Source organism: Hemiscyllium ocellatum, chromosome 45, assembly GCF_020745735.1.
Source record: "Hemiscyllium ocellatum isolate sHemOce1 chromosome 45, sHemOce1.pat.X.cur, whole genome shotgun sequence".
NCBI lineage: Eukaryota > Metazoa > Chordata > Chondrichthyes > Orectolobiformes > Hemiscylliidae > Hemiscyllium > Hemiscyllium ocellatum.
Genome location: NC_083445.1, coordinates 16,622,623 through 16,637,837, shown reverse-complemented (window position 1 = coordinate 16,637,837; position 15,215 = coordinate 16,622,623). Strand labels below are relative to the sequence as shown.

General features: G+C 42.1%; 1 protein-coding gene across 1 annotated transcript in view; it reads left to right on the top strand.

Annotated features, from left to right (window-relative positions):
* LOC132835878 (adhesion G protein-coupled receptor E1-like) overlaps window positions 1–14,813 on the top strand; it is a 46,083-nt gene extending 31,270 nt beyond the window's left edge. The window contains exons 7-12 of the mRNA XM_060854975.1: window positions 3,489–3,721; window positions 6,786–6,852; window positions 8,215–8,306; window positions 8,973–9,141; window positions 10,390–10,485; window positions 14,753–14,813. Of these exons, the coding sequence (XP_060710958.1) occupies window positions 3,489–3,721; window positions 6,786–6,852; window positions 8,215–8,306; window positions 8,973–9,141; window positions 10,390–10,485; window positions 14,753–14,767 (672 nt within the window). The 3' untranslated portion in view covers window positions 14,768–14,813. The remainder of the gene's footprint in view (window positions 1–3,488; window positions 3,722–6,785; window positions 6,853–8,214; window positions 8,307–8,972; window positions 9,142–10,389; window positions 10,486–14,752) is intronic.
* The last annotated feature ends 402 nt before the right edge of the window (window positions 14,814–15,215 follow it).

The following is a 15,215-nucleotide window of genomic DNA, read 5'->3' as shown; positions in this document are numbered from 1 at the left end:
TGTGTGTGTGTCAGAGAGTGTCTGTGTCACAGAGAGAGCATGTGTATGTGTGTGTGTGTGTCAGAGAGTGTCTGTGTCACAGAGAGAGAGAGTGTGTGTGGGTCAGAGAGTGTCACAGAGAGTGTGTGTGTGTGTCAGAGAGTGTCACAGAGAGAGTGTGTGTCAGAGAGTGTCTGTGTCACAGAGAGAGAGAGTGTGTGTGTCAGAGAGTGTGTCACAGAGAGAGCATGTGTGCGTGTGAGAGAGTGTCTGTGTCACAGAGAGTGTGTGTGTGTGTGTCAGAGAGTGTGTCACAGAGAGAGTGTGTGTGTCAGAGAGTGTCTGTGTCACAAAGAGAGAGTATGTGTCAGAGAGTGTGTCACAGAGAGAGCGTGTGTGTGTCAGAGAGTGTCTGTGTCACAAAGAGAGAGTATGTGTCAGAGAGTGTGTCACAGAGAGCGTGTGTGTGTGTCAGAGAGTATGTCACAGAGAGAAAGAGTGTGTGTGTGTGTGTGTGTCAGAGAGTGTCTGTGTCACAGAGAGTGTGTGTGTGTCAGAGTATGTCACAGAGAGAGTGTGTGTGTGTCAGAGTGCGTCTGTGTCACAGAGAGCGCGTGTGTGTGTCAGTGTCTGTGTCACAGAGAGAGTGTGTGTCAGAGTTTCTCACAGAGAGAGCGTGTGTCTGTGAATGAGAGAGAGAGAGAGAGTATGTGTGTGAGAGTGTGTGTGTCACAGAGAGAGTGTGTATGTGTCAGAGAGTGTCTGTGTCACAGAGAGAGCATGTGTGTGTGTGTCAGTGTCTGTGTCACAGAGAAAGCATGTGTGTGTGAGTGAGAGAGAGAGTGTGTGTGTGTGTGTGTGAGAGAGAGTGTCTGTGTCACAGAGAGAGCGTGTGTCAGAGTTTCTCACAGAGAGCGCATGTGTCTGTGAATGAGAGAGAGAGAGAGTATGTGTGTGAGAGTGTGTGTGTCACAGACAGAGTGTGTATGTGTCAGAGAGTGTGTCACAGAGAGAGCGTGTGTGTGTGTGTCAGTGTGTGTGTCAGTGTCTGTGTCACAGAGAGAGCATGTGTTTGTGTGTGTGTGTGTGTGCGTGTGTCAGAGAGTGTTTGTGTGTTTGTGTGTGTGTGAGAGAGAGAGAGATTTACTAAGTTTTCATTAAGAATGTATCACTGAGCCGCTCTCTTGAATAATTGCACTCCATGTTATGCAGATTCCCCAAGTATTGTTAAGGATGGATTTCTGGGATTTTGGCCCATTGACAAGGAAGTATCCATGATATATGTCCAATTTAGGATGTGTAACTCAGGGACAAATGTAGAAATGGTTGATGATTCCATGCTCCTGCTACCATTGTTCTTCCAGGTGTAGAGGTTGGGGGTTTGCAAGTCTAAGTGCTGTCTGAGGAGCATTGGCAAGTTGCTGCAGTTCATTTTATAGATTCTATATGCTGCTGCAAATGTGCATTGGTAACAGAGGTAGTGAATATTTCAAGTAATGGGTACACCACTAATCAAGCAAATAGTTTCTTCTTGTTTGGACTTGTATAAAATGACTCAACATCTTTGTTGAGAGTCAGTACTTTTTCCTCTTGTGTTAATATGGTTTGGCTGGTCCACGATTCCTCAATGTACTCATCGTCCTACCCACAGTCAGCCCGAAGGTGAGCAGACAAGTTCCCTTGACTGATTGTTGTCCAGGGTGTTCTACTCCAGGATACCCCAGATATCCTCTTATTTCAAGGACTGCAATTTCCCCTCCCCCGTGATCAACAATGCCTCCATCACATCTCCTCCACTTTCCCTCACCTCTGCCCTTGATGCCCACCCCTCCAACTGCAAAAAGGATAGAACTCTGCTGGTTCTCATCTTCCACCCCACTAATCTCTAGATGCAGCACATTATCCTCTGCCATTTCTGCCACCTACAATCAGACCCCACCACCAAAACTATATTTCCCTCCCCTGTCCCTAACTGCATTCCGTAGAGCCTATTCCCTCCGCGACTCCCTTGTTAAGTCCACGCTCCCCCACCACCCACCCTCTACACTTGGCAGCTTCCCTTGCTGCCGCACAAAGTGTAAAACCCCCCCTCACTTCTGTCGAAAATCCTAAAGGATCATTTCAAATCCAGCAGAAAATTTCCTGCACATTCACCCACCTCATCTACTGCATCCATTGCTCTCGATGTGGCCTCCTCTATATTGTGGAGACAGGAAGCCAACCCACAGGGAACATCTCTGGTCCACACACACCAAACAACGCCACCATCCTGTAGCCAACCACTTCAAATCCCTCTCATACTCCCCCAAGGATTTGTATTTCCTGAGTTTCCTCCACTGCCAAATCAAAGTCACTCGCTAACTGGAGAAAGAGCACCTCATCTTCTACCTTGAGACCCTACAGCATACAGCATCAACATCGACTTCACTGATTTCCAAATCTCTCCTCCCCGACCTCATCCCAGATCCAACCCTCCAACCCAGAACCACCCTTTTGACATGTCCTATCTGTCCATCTTCCTTCCCACTTACCTGCTCCATCCTCCCCACTGATCTATCACAGTTACCTCCCACCTGCATCCACTTATCACATCCCACCTACCTTCCCCCCAGCTCCACTCCGGTCCTCCGATATGTCCCTCAGCTCCCTTCGCCCCTTCACATTTCTGATGAAGGGCTTACTCCTGAAATATCAACTGTCCTACGTTTTGGATGCTGCCGGACTTGCTGTGATTTTTTTGACACTGATTCTCCAGCATCTGCAGTCCTCACTTTCTCCAAGGTCACAGATGCGATCCAGTTGTTAATACTCAGAGTTTACAGCTTATATTACCTGTTTTTCCAGTTACTCCCAATACTGGCCCTTCAGTTTTCATTCAAAAGCTGAAACATTGGAAGTTAAAACACAAAGATCTGAAATTGCCTTGTTAACTCTGCCAGATTTCTACCATAACTACAGAGAAAATCTACTGGATCCCACTGGGAAAAGACAAGGCTACAATTAGGTTGGGCTCCTCACCACCACTTACCCCATTCTCTGAAGTGTATTAAGCAATACCACCACAAAATTCTTCCAGTGCAGTCCATGGGAGCAGAGACAGGCTGGAAAGATTCTACAGGTGGAGTCCCACCTTAGTTACCTCTGAAGGAATCAACCAGAGGATAGGGGGCCAGCAAATCATGTGGGTCAGGTTACTTGAATTTTAGATGAACAGAAATAGACCTCAAGGGAGATGCTAATGCTGAAACTAAAGGCTCATGTAGCTTTCAATTGGAAATGATTCCTCATGAGCAGAACACAAGGGGTGAAGTGTATAGATGGCAGGTAGGGATGCTTCTGTAATGGTACTGATGCCCACTGGCTCATTCAAACTGGGGCACCCTTCTGCTGATGAGCATAAACCACCAGCTGGGACACGGTTTTGGTGTTAGCTCCAAGAGTGTGTCAGGTGGAACTGTGAGGAATCACTGCTTCAAGAAAAGCTCTCATGCTGTTTCTCATTATTACAGGTGATGTGTGGGATTATAGCAGGATTTCTACACTACCTGTTCCTGGCTGCGTTTGTTTGGATGTTCCTGGAGGGAGTCCAGCTCTTTCTCATGGTCAGGAACATCAGGAATTTGAGGGTTCCTCATTCAGAAAAAGTTGAGAAATTCATGTACCGTCTTGGCTACGGGGTTCCTGCAGCAATTGTGGTCATTTCCGCTGCAGTGTATCATGATGGCTATGGATCACCCAGGCAGTAAGTAATGGCTCCTCTTCTTCAAATCTTACAGCTAGAATTATCACCTTCCAGTTCAAGTTATCTTCAGAATTTAAACTTCTTTCGCTTTGTTGCACACATGTTGTCAATGAAATTAGCTTTAACTTCAAGCATTCAAGCCCCACTCCAGGCTTTGAGCACAAAAATCCGACATTTCAACACAGTGCTGAGGGATCGCTGCTCTGCAGAGATGCCATTCTTCAGACGAGACATTAAACCAAAGCCCCATTTACCTGCTCAGGTCGATATACAAACTCCCATAGGAAAAAACAGCAGCATATATGTATTTATCCCTCAATCAACATCACAAAAAAAAGAATTATCCCAATCATTATTACATTGTTGTTTGTGGCTGTTTGCAAATTGTCAGACACATTTCCAGTTTACAATTGTGGCTAAGTAAGTATTTCATTAACTATAATGTGCTTTGAGGCATGAAATGTGCTGTACGTACTAGTTAATCGTTATATTATTAAGCTTGGGGGTGATCTGTGACTGAATAATATGTGAATATTGGACCAAAGGGTCTGTTTCCGTGCTGTATATCTCTATGTATCACTGACGCACTGTGGTCATGTGCTGAGTAACAAAGTATCAATCTGTCAGTCCACCGGCCAAAAGGAACTCTGTAAGAAATACACTCAATGAACCTCCAGCGTTTTGATTTGAAAGTGTGACTATTTCTACGATATGGGAGCCAGAGCCTCATTATGTTTTTCCTCTTATTTTCAGCTTTCCGCCTTTTACCTATCCCCCTGGGCTCTTCCTTCCTCTCATCTTTATTCATGCTCTGTCTATCCTCTCATCCATTTTGTTCTTTACCCATTCCCGCACTTTCCTCTCCCTCTCCCTCTCTGTTTCCTGGTCAGCAATATCAGGAATAGGCTCCTGACTCATGTATCCCAACCCCACTCCAGTGATTACACTTCCTCCCTCTGACACCAACACTTGCCAGCAGTGGATTCTGTTACCATGGTCCACACCAGAAATTCTAATTTCCAATGTCACCATTCTACTTTCTGCACAGGAAGGAAAGGATGCATTTTATAAAATGGAACTGAAGGGGACCATTCATCCCATCTTTTAATTATTTCTATCCCTCGATGCCAAAACCCTGTAAATTTTCTTTCCTTTTCAAGTATGTACATTGATTTCCTTTTCAAACTCACCATTCAATCTGCTCCTGCCAACCTTTCAGAAAGAGCACTTCAAATCAACAGTTGTTTGCAGTCGTATAATTCATTTCTTTGTCAAAAAGATTTATGACACTCGTTTACCACAGTAACGGTTGAGGGATGGAAAGGTCTTGGGTCTACAAAAAGAGAATGGAAGACCAGAGAGGTGGCGGCAGATGCTGGGCAAGTGAAAAAGGGACAAAGTGCATGTCCCTGTGACAGGGCAAAGGCCAAACAGGCAGCTGTACAATGCTGTGAAGAGACGTACCCAGTTTTGTACAGAACGTGACTCTCCCCAAAGGGTGGCTGGCCAGTCGGCATTAAATCAACTCAAGACCACGTACCATGGAAATGCACAGAAAAGGAGACAGCACATTGAAAAAGACCTGCTAAGGGAACAGCAGCCAACAGGCATCACAGCTCAAATGTGGCCCTAAGTCTGAGTGTAGCATTGTTTTGGTTCAACATTATCAAGGAATGGAAGCCTGCAAGGTGGGGCTTATGTTGTATGAAATGGTTGGGGCTATATCCATTGGGGTTTGGAAGGATGGCAGATGATCTAAATGTGACATATAAGATCCTGAAGAGACTTGAGAGAATGGATGATGATAAGATGTTTCCCCTTTGGGATACCAAAGCTGGGGCCTCTCCAATTTAAGACAGCAACACCGAGAAACCTTTTCTCTCAGAGTATTGTGAGTATTTTGATCTCTCTTCTCCAGACAGTGGTGAAGGCAGGGTCATTGAATATCTTTTAATGCAAAGATTGATAGATTCTTGATAAATAAGGCAGTCAAAGATTATTGGAGGGGTTAGGTGTGAATGTGGAATCAGATCAGCCATGATCTTGTTGATTAAGAGAGCATGTGTTGCTGGAAAAGCACAGCAGGTCAGGCAGCATCTAAAGAGCAGGAGAATCGACATTTCAGGCATGAGCCCTTCTTCAGGATGCTGCCCGAAATGTCGAATTTCCTGTTCCTTGGATGCTGCCTGACCTGCTGCACTTTTCCAGCAACACATTTTCAAATTTGATAATAAACCAATAACGGTGTTTATAAAGAAACCTGCTTGAAAGACTTTGTTGTTTAAAACCGATATGGAGAAGATAATGAACTGGCTATTTTAATTTAATATTGAAGCAATACTTAATATCAGAACAAATCTTCTCAAAACCACAAATACTGGGGCAGTCAGGTTAGAATGACCGTAGCTGAAAATGTGTTGCTGGTTAAAGCACAGCAGGTTAGGCAGCATCCAAGGAACAGGAAATTCGACGTTTCGGGCATAAGCCCTTCATCAGGAGGGCTTTACCCTTAGAATGACCGTACACTCCTCCAGCCTTGATTTTAGAGCAGAGAAAAAAGACAGTCCTATCTGATTTACAGAAGCCTTATTGGGAAGGAAACTACCATCCTTACCTGGTCTTGCCAGCGAAGCCCACATCTTGTGAATTAATATTTTTGTTTTGAATGAGGAACACTGGAGAAAATGTTTGTGCTCTTTGTCCAAACAGAGCATCGGGATCTTTTGCAGGAGGATAAACGGAGACGAGAGTCAATTTCTCCTCTGAAAAACAGATATATTTTGAATTGTTCAAAAGCCTTCATACAGCCCAGCACAGGCAGTTATGAAGAGTCAGGGGCAGTGTGTTTAAAACATACTCCAGTCCCAAGTAGAATTCAGGACCCATCACCACATTTCTTGAGGAATGAATATCTTCTGAATTATTATTACCTACAATCACAACCAATCAGTGAGCTGTTTATAAAAAATATTTTTGCACTATAAATACCTCACACGTCCTGGGTCTTATTCTCTTGTTGATACTCATTCTTGCAAATGATTTATTTTCTTCCCTTAACTTCCAGCTGCTGGATCTCCACAAACAGAGGATTCATCTGGAGTTTCCTGGGACCTGTGTGTCTGATTATTGTGGTAATTTTCTAACTACTCATATCAAGTCTCTTGTGTTTTATTTCTATTTGATTGCATCAACTGATTCTGTTTAAAATGTGCAGTAAAACCCTTTTTTATTTACCTACCCTCAGTAACAGATTCAAGAACAGCTTCTTCCATGCTGTGATCAGACTGATGAACAGACCCCTCATATATTACAGTTGATCTTTCTCTGAGTCTTCTCTGCAGCTATAATACTATATTTTGTATTCTGATAAATTATCCTGATGTACTTACATAAAATATGATTTGTCTGGACAGCTCGCATAACAATACCTACTACTGTATCTTGGTACATGTAACAATAATAAATCAAATCAGATAAAACCACCATGAGCAGTAATTATCAATTTGCCGCTCATTTATATCCCATAGCTTTCCATAACGTACTGTTTTTGTGCATTATTTCTTGCTAATACTCTCTCTCTCTCCCTGAAATTACTCCAAAAGGCTGGTATCTCATCACCAAAGTACCCTTTATTTACATGTGCACAGTATATTGCACTGACCAAGCTAGCACAGATCTAGCCCTAGAGTGAGCAGAACCCTCGATATTCATGCTTATATATTTTTAAATCTCCTGGTTATATGCTGTTTTTTTTCAGCAGGAACACACTGACTGTGGCCCAGCCAGCACAGCGTCAGTCCCGTAAACTGAGAAGATTGTAAATCTTATTCATGTTTATATCTGTCAGCCAGGACACACTGATTGGACCAGGTTAACAGCCCCAATCAAGGAACTCATATTCTATGAGAGCTACCTGGTTGACATTCTTCCAATCACTGCACTCCCCACTTCCCTTTAACATTTCAGGGACAGAAACTGTTCCACATTCAGCCAAAAACATATTGAATTAGAACAGCATAAGCTGTTAAAGATGGAGCCTTTATTTTACCTCTTCCTAGCAGACTCTTTCTGATGCTACGTGTCTGGATGGTTGCCTCAGGTAGCCAAATGCACAACATTATTTTCAGTATACAGCACTCTCTCCACAGTCTCATTTGCACAGCTTTGCTTTTATGTCCTCACTTCTCCAAATCCTCTCTTCTCCATACCATCTCTGCCCAATATCACTCCATCCATAGCCACGGTCTCCCACATTTCTTCCCCTCTCCATTGCCATTGTCTGTATCCTCAGAGTTAGGTATTTCAGAGCAGGCAGGGGAAAAATTTACAATAAGTATGGTGCCAAGACGAACAGTGTGAAATTTCATCATTTCTAGTGGTGAACATCACTTGGCAAATCACACGAATTTAAGAATTTAAAAGACCTAGTTCCACATATGTTCCAACAAAAACTTGTTGACGATCATTCAACATCTTCTGAAATCTTCCAACAGATCAACATGGCTCTGTACTTTACAATACTCTTGATACTGAAAAGAGAAATTTCCAAACAGAACACTCAAGTGTCTAAACTTCGGAATACAAGGTAAGATTAGTATGACAAAAATATTATTGAATTTTACCAGACCATGTAAAGCACTTCAAGCCTCCTCCATTACTGAACAATTAAAATTCTGTCCGTCTCATCCTTAAATGTATTCGGTATCTCAGCATCCACTAAACTTTGATGTAGTGCAGTATTATGGGGAAAGATAAGAGACATGGGACTAAGTGGGTTGGCGTTTCAAAGAACCAATACAGGTTGAAATATCCAAATGGCCTCCTTCTGGGTCATATGGTTCTTTAAGGGTTTATTTGGGTGCATTCGTAAAAGTCAGAATAACTTCAAGGATTTGTTTGCTGACACCAACACACTGTATATAGAATATTAAATTGATTATTGAACATTAAAATGCATGTCTTACTTTGTTTCACATTTTTACATGTGACTCTAGAGTAAAATCACATTATCACAACATACAATATCTCATTACATATTTTCTGTCACTAAAACACTGCCGATTATTGCCGAATCAACATGCAATGGAGAAGGGATGCTCATGGAGCTTCCTTCTCCCATTATTTGCTTCCACTCCACATGCATTCAGAACAGCATGTTACAGAGCTGCAGAGCTTTGATCTGATCTATTGGTGCCCTCCTTGTTTCCGGGCTCCTTGTATTCTCACTGATCTCCTTCTGTCTCTGTTGCAGGATGCTGACAGTCAAAGCCATTGCTCAGGTGTTTATCCTGGGCTGCACTTGGATTTTTGGTTTGTTTCAGTTTCAGGAACAGCCCGGTGTAATGACCTATTTATTCACCATCATCAACAGTTTCCAAGGCACTTTCATCTTTATCCTGCTCTGCATGTTAAATCCCAAGGTAAGCAGTGGTGTGGTCACACAGTGACTGTCTTAAGCTAATCAGGTAAACTCTTATGAAATTTTTGATCTTACCCTCTTTTGCGATGAGGTGTTAAACAGAGATTCCCTTGGTCTTCTAAGGTGACCTTAAAAGGTGACCTGTGTTTATCAATCAAAGAAGAGCTGGTGTTCTTGCTAATCTTTATCTCCAAACCAACATTATATAAACAGATCCCCGGTCCAAACCCATATCGCTGCTTGTGAAAGTTTGCTGTATGCACACTGGCTGCCATATTTCTAGGGTTACAACAATGACTAGACATCAAAATTACACTCTAACCCAAGCACATTGGGTGGTTCTGAAGTCATGGAAGTCAAATTCAATCAGTTACCACAATGGGATTTGAACCAATGCCCCACAGTGTTAAGAGAGGGTCTCAGAATTATAAAAGCTATTATTGTCCCCTCGTGGGTTGTTTATTCCTTTTGGGCTCAGGATTCTTACACTGCGTTCAAATATGGTTCTTGAATCCATGCCCTGTTAGGAATAAACATCAGACACAATTTTTTGTAAGATTGGCCAGTTAATTAATGGAAGGCTTGCTCACCATCCAATTAGTTGGATCCACCATCCATCCAGTTGGATTAGCCATGCTAAAAGTAAAAGTGTGGGATTGCAAAGATGCGTGGGTAACGCTTTGGAGGGTTGGTGCAGACTCAATGGGCCAAATGGTCTCTTCTGCACCATAGGAATTCTTGTATTGTGTTGTTATGGTCTTGACTAACCACAGGGACTGCTCTCTCAGCATGATGATTTAACCTGAGGGGCATCAGATGTCAGCCAAGGGAAGAGGTTAAGAAGGAGAGTCCTACATGGTAACCTCAAACTGGTGATGGAAATTGAACCTATGCTGTTGGTACCAGACTGTTTTATAAACCAACAATCCAACCAGCTGAGCTAAACCAATTGTCATAGGGATGCTATGATTCTATGATTCAATGAATTGAGGACAGGCAGCCATTTCCCAATGCTGCAAGGCCAATGGAAAGCCTTCCAACACTGAGAGAGCTGCAGTCTGCCAACACAGGCAAGAGACAGACAGGGAGGGTACCGCAAGATGGATGAGCTTCTTGATACTTTTAAGGCAGTTGAAACTCTGATCTGTATTAGTAATATGTCAGCATCACAGATTCAGTGAATTTCAAAGTAATTCCATTTAATTAGATACGATCAGATCACTGACTACCTGCTACATTGTGTCTTCAGGTGAGGGAAGCGTATTCTAACTCCTTCGCCAGCAAGTGTATGGCAATGGACACAGAGCTCTCAGAGGACAAAGCCAACCCAATGACAGTCTTCTCAGTAAGTAGGCCTTGACTGCCATCAATCAGCCTATGAAATGTAACCATTGACCTTTGATTGTTCTGAAAATGTGTTGCTGGTTAAAGCACAGCAGGCCAGGCAGCATCTCAGGAATAAGGAATTTGATGTTTCGAGCATAAGCCCTTCATCAATGAAAATTGGGAGACATAATCAAGCAGGAATTTTCAAATGGTGGGACTCCCCGACAATAGGCCAGAAACTAGATGATTCAATCTGATTGGCTGGCAGTTCAGCATTGGACAAGATTGGAACGACAAAAAGCCCCAAGATCCTAGGCCCCAAGTCAGGGCCAGGTAAGTATAAGTGGTACCACGCAAATGAAGGAAAGTGAGGCCGGGGAGGGGGAGGAGGTTTGGACGTGGGAGTGGGGACAGGGGATCTTGAAGAAGAAATGGGGAAGGAGGGAGAAGACCTATCCACAGGAGACAAGCCTTGTTGGGGGATGGAGGAGGTGGGAGGTGCTTACCAAGCTCAAGATGAGGGTTTCCTGTTCTCATGATCTCTTCCAACCAGCCTGAACATTGAGACAAGAGGGAAAGCAGCCTGTAAGAAGTAATTAATTGGCCACTTAAGGATCTCAACTGACCAAAAGGCAGCCTGGCCTGGGTCTCACCCAAACCACTGTAAAACTGCAGACAGGTCAGGATGGAAGAGAGAGTGGGGCGTGGCCAGCCATGGCATTTTCACAACCTGCGTATAAACATGCTGGTGGGAGAGTATAAATTTCAGTCCATTGAGACACCAGTCAAAGCTCAACTTAGGCAATCAAATATCATCAAAATATCACAGATGCAGGAGATCTGAAATGATAACAAAGTGCTGGAGAAGCTCAACAGGTCTGGTAGCATCAGTGAGGACAGAAATAAAGTTAATACTGAATCCCATGTCTCTTTTAGATATCTGCTCAAATTAGGCACCATTGTCTTTACTAGTTTTGAAAAATACGATATACCCATTAACAAGGCACCCATCGTTCATAAATTTGTTACACAAAATTATCAATAAGCTTTCAATCTGCTAATGACTGCTTCGTTTGTTTCCCAGGTTACCTGAGTTAAACATTGAACAACTTTCAGCAACAACTTTTATAGCTTTCTTTTCAAAATGGGCCAAATGTTTCATCAACACGATCAAAATTCACTTTAAACTACGATTGTTCAATGCAGTGTATAATTCTTCATTTAAACAATGAGATGAGAGACTCCCTTGATAACATCTATCTGTTAAAACTTCCTGTATTCTTCATGAATGTTACAGATGTCTTTGAGGATCTTTATTACGAAATATAATATCAGCTTTCCTTCCGGGTTGCACAAACATTTCATAATTCTTTGGAGCTTGTGCGACATGTAGACAGGGTGGTTAAAAAGGCATTTAGTACACTTGCCTTCATTGCTCAGTCATTGAGTACAGGAGTTGGGAAGTCATGTTGTACAGAACATTAGTGAGGCCTCTTCTGGAATGATGTGTCCAGTTCTGGTTGCCCTGTTACAGGAAGGATATTATTAAGCTGGTGAGCGTTCAGGAGAGGTTTACCAGGATGTTGCCGAGCATGGAAGGTTGAAATTATAAAGAAAGGTTGGATAGATTGGGACTTTTTTCACTGGAGCACAGAAGGTTGAGAGGCAACCTTATAGAACTTTATGAAATAATGAGGTTATAGATAGAGTTAATGTTAGTTGCCTTTTCCCTAGGTTGGGGGATTTCAAAACTCAGGGGCATATTTTTAAAGCGAGAGGAGAAAGATTTAAAAAAGATACGAGGGACAAATTTTCCACATGGAGAGTCATTCATGTATGAAATGAACTTCCTGAGGAAGTGCTGAATTTGAATACAATTATAGTGTTAACATACAATTGGATAAGTACATGAATAGGAAGAGTTTGGAGGAGTATGGGTCAGGAGCAGGCAGGTAGGAATAATTTAGTTTTGAAACGCAGTAGGCATGGGCTGGTTGGGCCGGAGATTCTTTTTGTGCTGTGTGAGTCTGACTCTATGACTCTGTAAGCTTAACTTACTGCCATCTTTCAAATTGTTTGGAGAATCAAAGAAAGAATTTATGTAATGGACCCTGTCAAAATACTCTGTTTCTTTGCACATCAAGGAAAGGAAATTCTGATGTCATGCATCCACATCATTCACTTGCACATTTCATGCTACCTTTTGGCCCAGCTGAACTGAAACATGTTCAGTCATTGGAGCTTAAAAATGTGTTGCTGGAAAAGCGCAGCAGGTCAGACAGTATCAAAGGAACAGGAGAATCGACACATAAGCCCTTCTTATGCCCGAAATGTCGGTTCTCCTGTTCCTTTGATGCTGCCTGACCTGCTGCGCTTTTCCAGCAACACATTTTTAAGCTCTGATCTCCAGCATCTGCAGTCCTCACTTTCTCCATGTTCAGACATTAACAAGCCCCTTCCTTCATGTTGGCAGACAATACGGCCGAGTATCTTTTTGATAGATAAATCTTGTTCGAAGTTATAACTGGGCATCAAAGTAAAACAGAGCTTCAAAATAGCTGTTTATTAGTTTCCAACCAATTTCATGAGTTCTGCCTTGTTTGTTAAACATTCTATAATCTCAAAGTGTTACAGACTGTATCTGTAAATATAAAATGAACCTACTGTGAGTAGGAGGTTTATTTTCATTTGAAAAGCTTTCGCAAATATAGTCAAGTCAGATTTGGCCAGTTTTCCTGAACATCTGAACACAAAACTTACAATACATCTTTGCACCTGTTGATGCTTGTGGGTTGGATAGCTTTGCATGTCTCAACCACAAATTTTAATTCAAAGCCTGATTAAAGTTATTTCAGAGGATGGAAATTCTGCAGCTAGTATAGCACCTCCTATCTACCCAAAGCTGAGCCCATATGTACAAGGTGCAAGTCAGGAATTTGATGGAACTCTCTGCTTCTCTGACTGTGTACCACACCCACAATCCAAAGCAAAGCAGCCCACATAATCTGTATCCCATCTATGATCTTAAACACTCATTCCCTCCCCAAAACATGCACAGTGGTCACAATGTGTCCCATTTATAAGATGCACTGTGGAAATCCACCATTGTTCCTTTGAAAGCAACTTCCTAATCTGTGACCTGCACACTTAGCCACTTCAACCCCCAACCCCACCCAACATTCCTGATGAAGGGTTTATACCTAAAACGTTGATTCTGCTGCTCCTCGAATGCTGCCTAACGGGCTGTGCTTTTCCAGCACCACGCTTTCCGACTCTGATCTCCAGCATCTGCAGTTCTCATTTTCTCCTCGTGCTCTCTTCTGACCAATTCCTGTCCACCTATGTTGCTTCATGGATCAGGGCTAACTCACTGAACAGAACCATAAGAATCTAATTTTTTAATTTTGTTGCTACTGGTAGTGAGGAGTCTTCGAATACCTAATTGTTATGGGAATGCACTGTCTAAATGTTTAGTCATGAGACTATTTGAATGAGATGAAGTCAAACGAATTTATTACGTTTTCAGGACACAGCAAGCATTAACCTCACACAGTAATTTAGAGTATAACACAAGCTATAAACATCCTGTGTTATATCAGAACAGTGAGTATATGATACCTTCTTCACTTGCAGATTTTGGTTTTTGGATTCTTCTTCTCTGATTCTCTCTCGTTTGTTCTCATTCTGTGTTCAAGATTTCTCACCCATGGGAATCTTATCAGAAGGCCTTTTTTTATTGTTGCTTTAATCCAATTAACTCCTTCATGTCAAGGTTATGATAACCTTAAGCTGATCAGGCTTTTCTTGATCAACCAGGAATTGTTTATGTCACTGTGATTAACTTGAAATATTTACGTAATGCCCGATGAATTTGCCACTGTATTTCAAGACTTTTACACCCCATGGTTTATTACCACATGTGGAGGGGGAGAGAGAGTGAGGGAAGTAGGGAAGAGACAGAGACACACACATGCGCGCACACACACACACACATATCTTGATTCCATTCTTATGCACAGACAAGCTTAAGATCTCAGCAGTAACAATACAATTTGACAAAAGTTCCCATCTTCTTACCATAGCACTATTCAATACTGCATCCACATTCATTAGTTTTCATTTCCTCCACACATGCCATTCTACAAAAATAAAATTTAAAAATACATTTTTATGTGTAATAATTAGATACTAAAACTAATATATATATATATATATGTATTTATAATAACAGCCATCATTTTAACAATCAATATTCTGGCAAATAACCTAATAATCTTAATTTGCAGGTCTCAAAGGACTGATGAAATTTCTTTTCCTTCACTGGCTGTGTGACAGATGAAAACGTGGAGACAATCATCATGTCTGTCACAGTAATCCTGGAATCATCCAACAGTGAAATATCTAACAGTTACTAGGGAAATTCAGCCCAAAACATTTGTGTCAGCGTTTACCCTCCATGACAGCAAATTGTTCAAATCCCATTTATCCATTTTTACTGATGTCCTTTCAACCCCATTCCCTTCAGCCACTTATCAAACTGAATCTTGAATACTGTTGCAGTATCCACCTCATGCACACATCTTGTTAATGAATCCCAGTCTCCCAAACTGAAGGGGTTTTTCCTGCACATTTACTTAAATAGGAAAGGATAGTGATGCTGTACTCAACAAATAATCCAGAGGCCCAGGCTGATATTCTGGGGACTTTCTGTGAGAAATAGCAGAATAGTAATGATTTGGAGATGCCGGT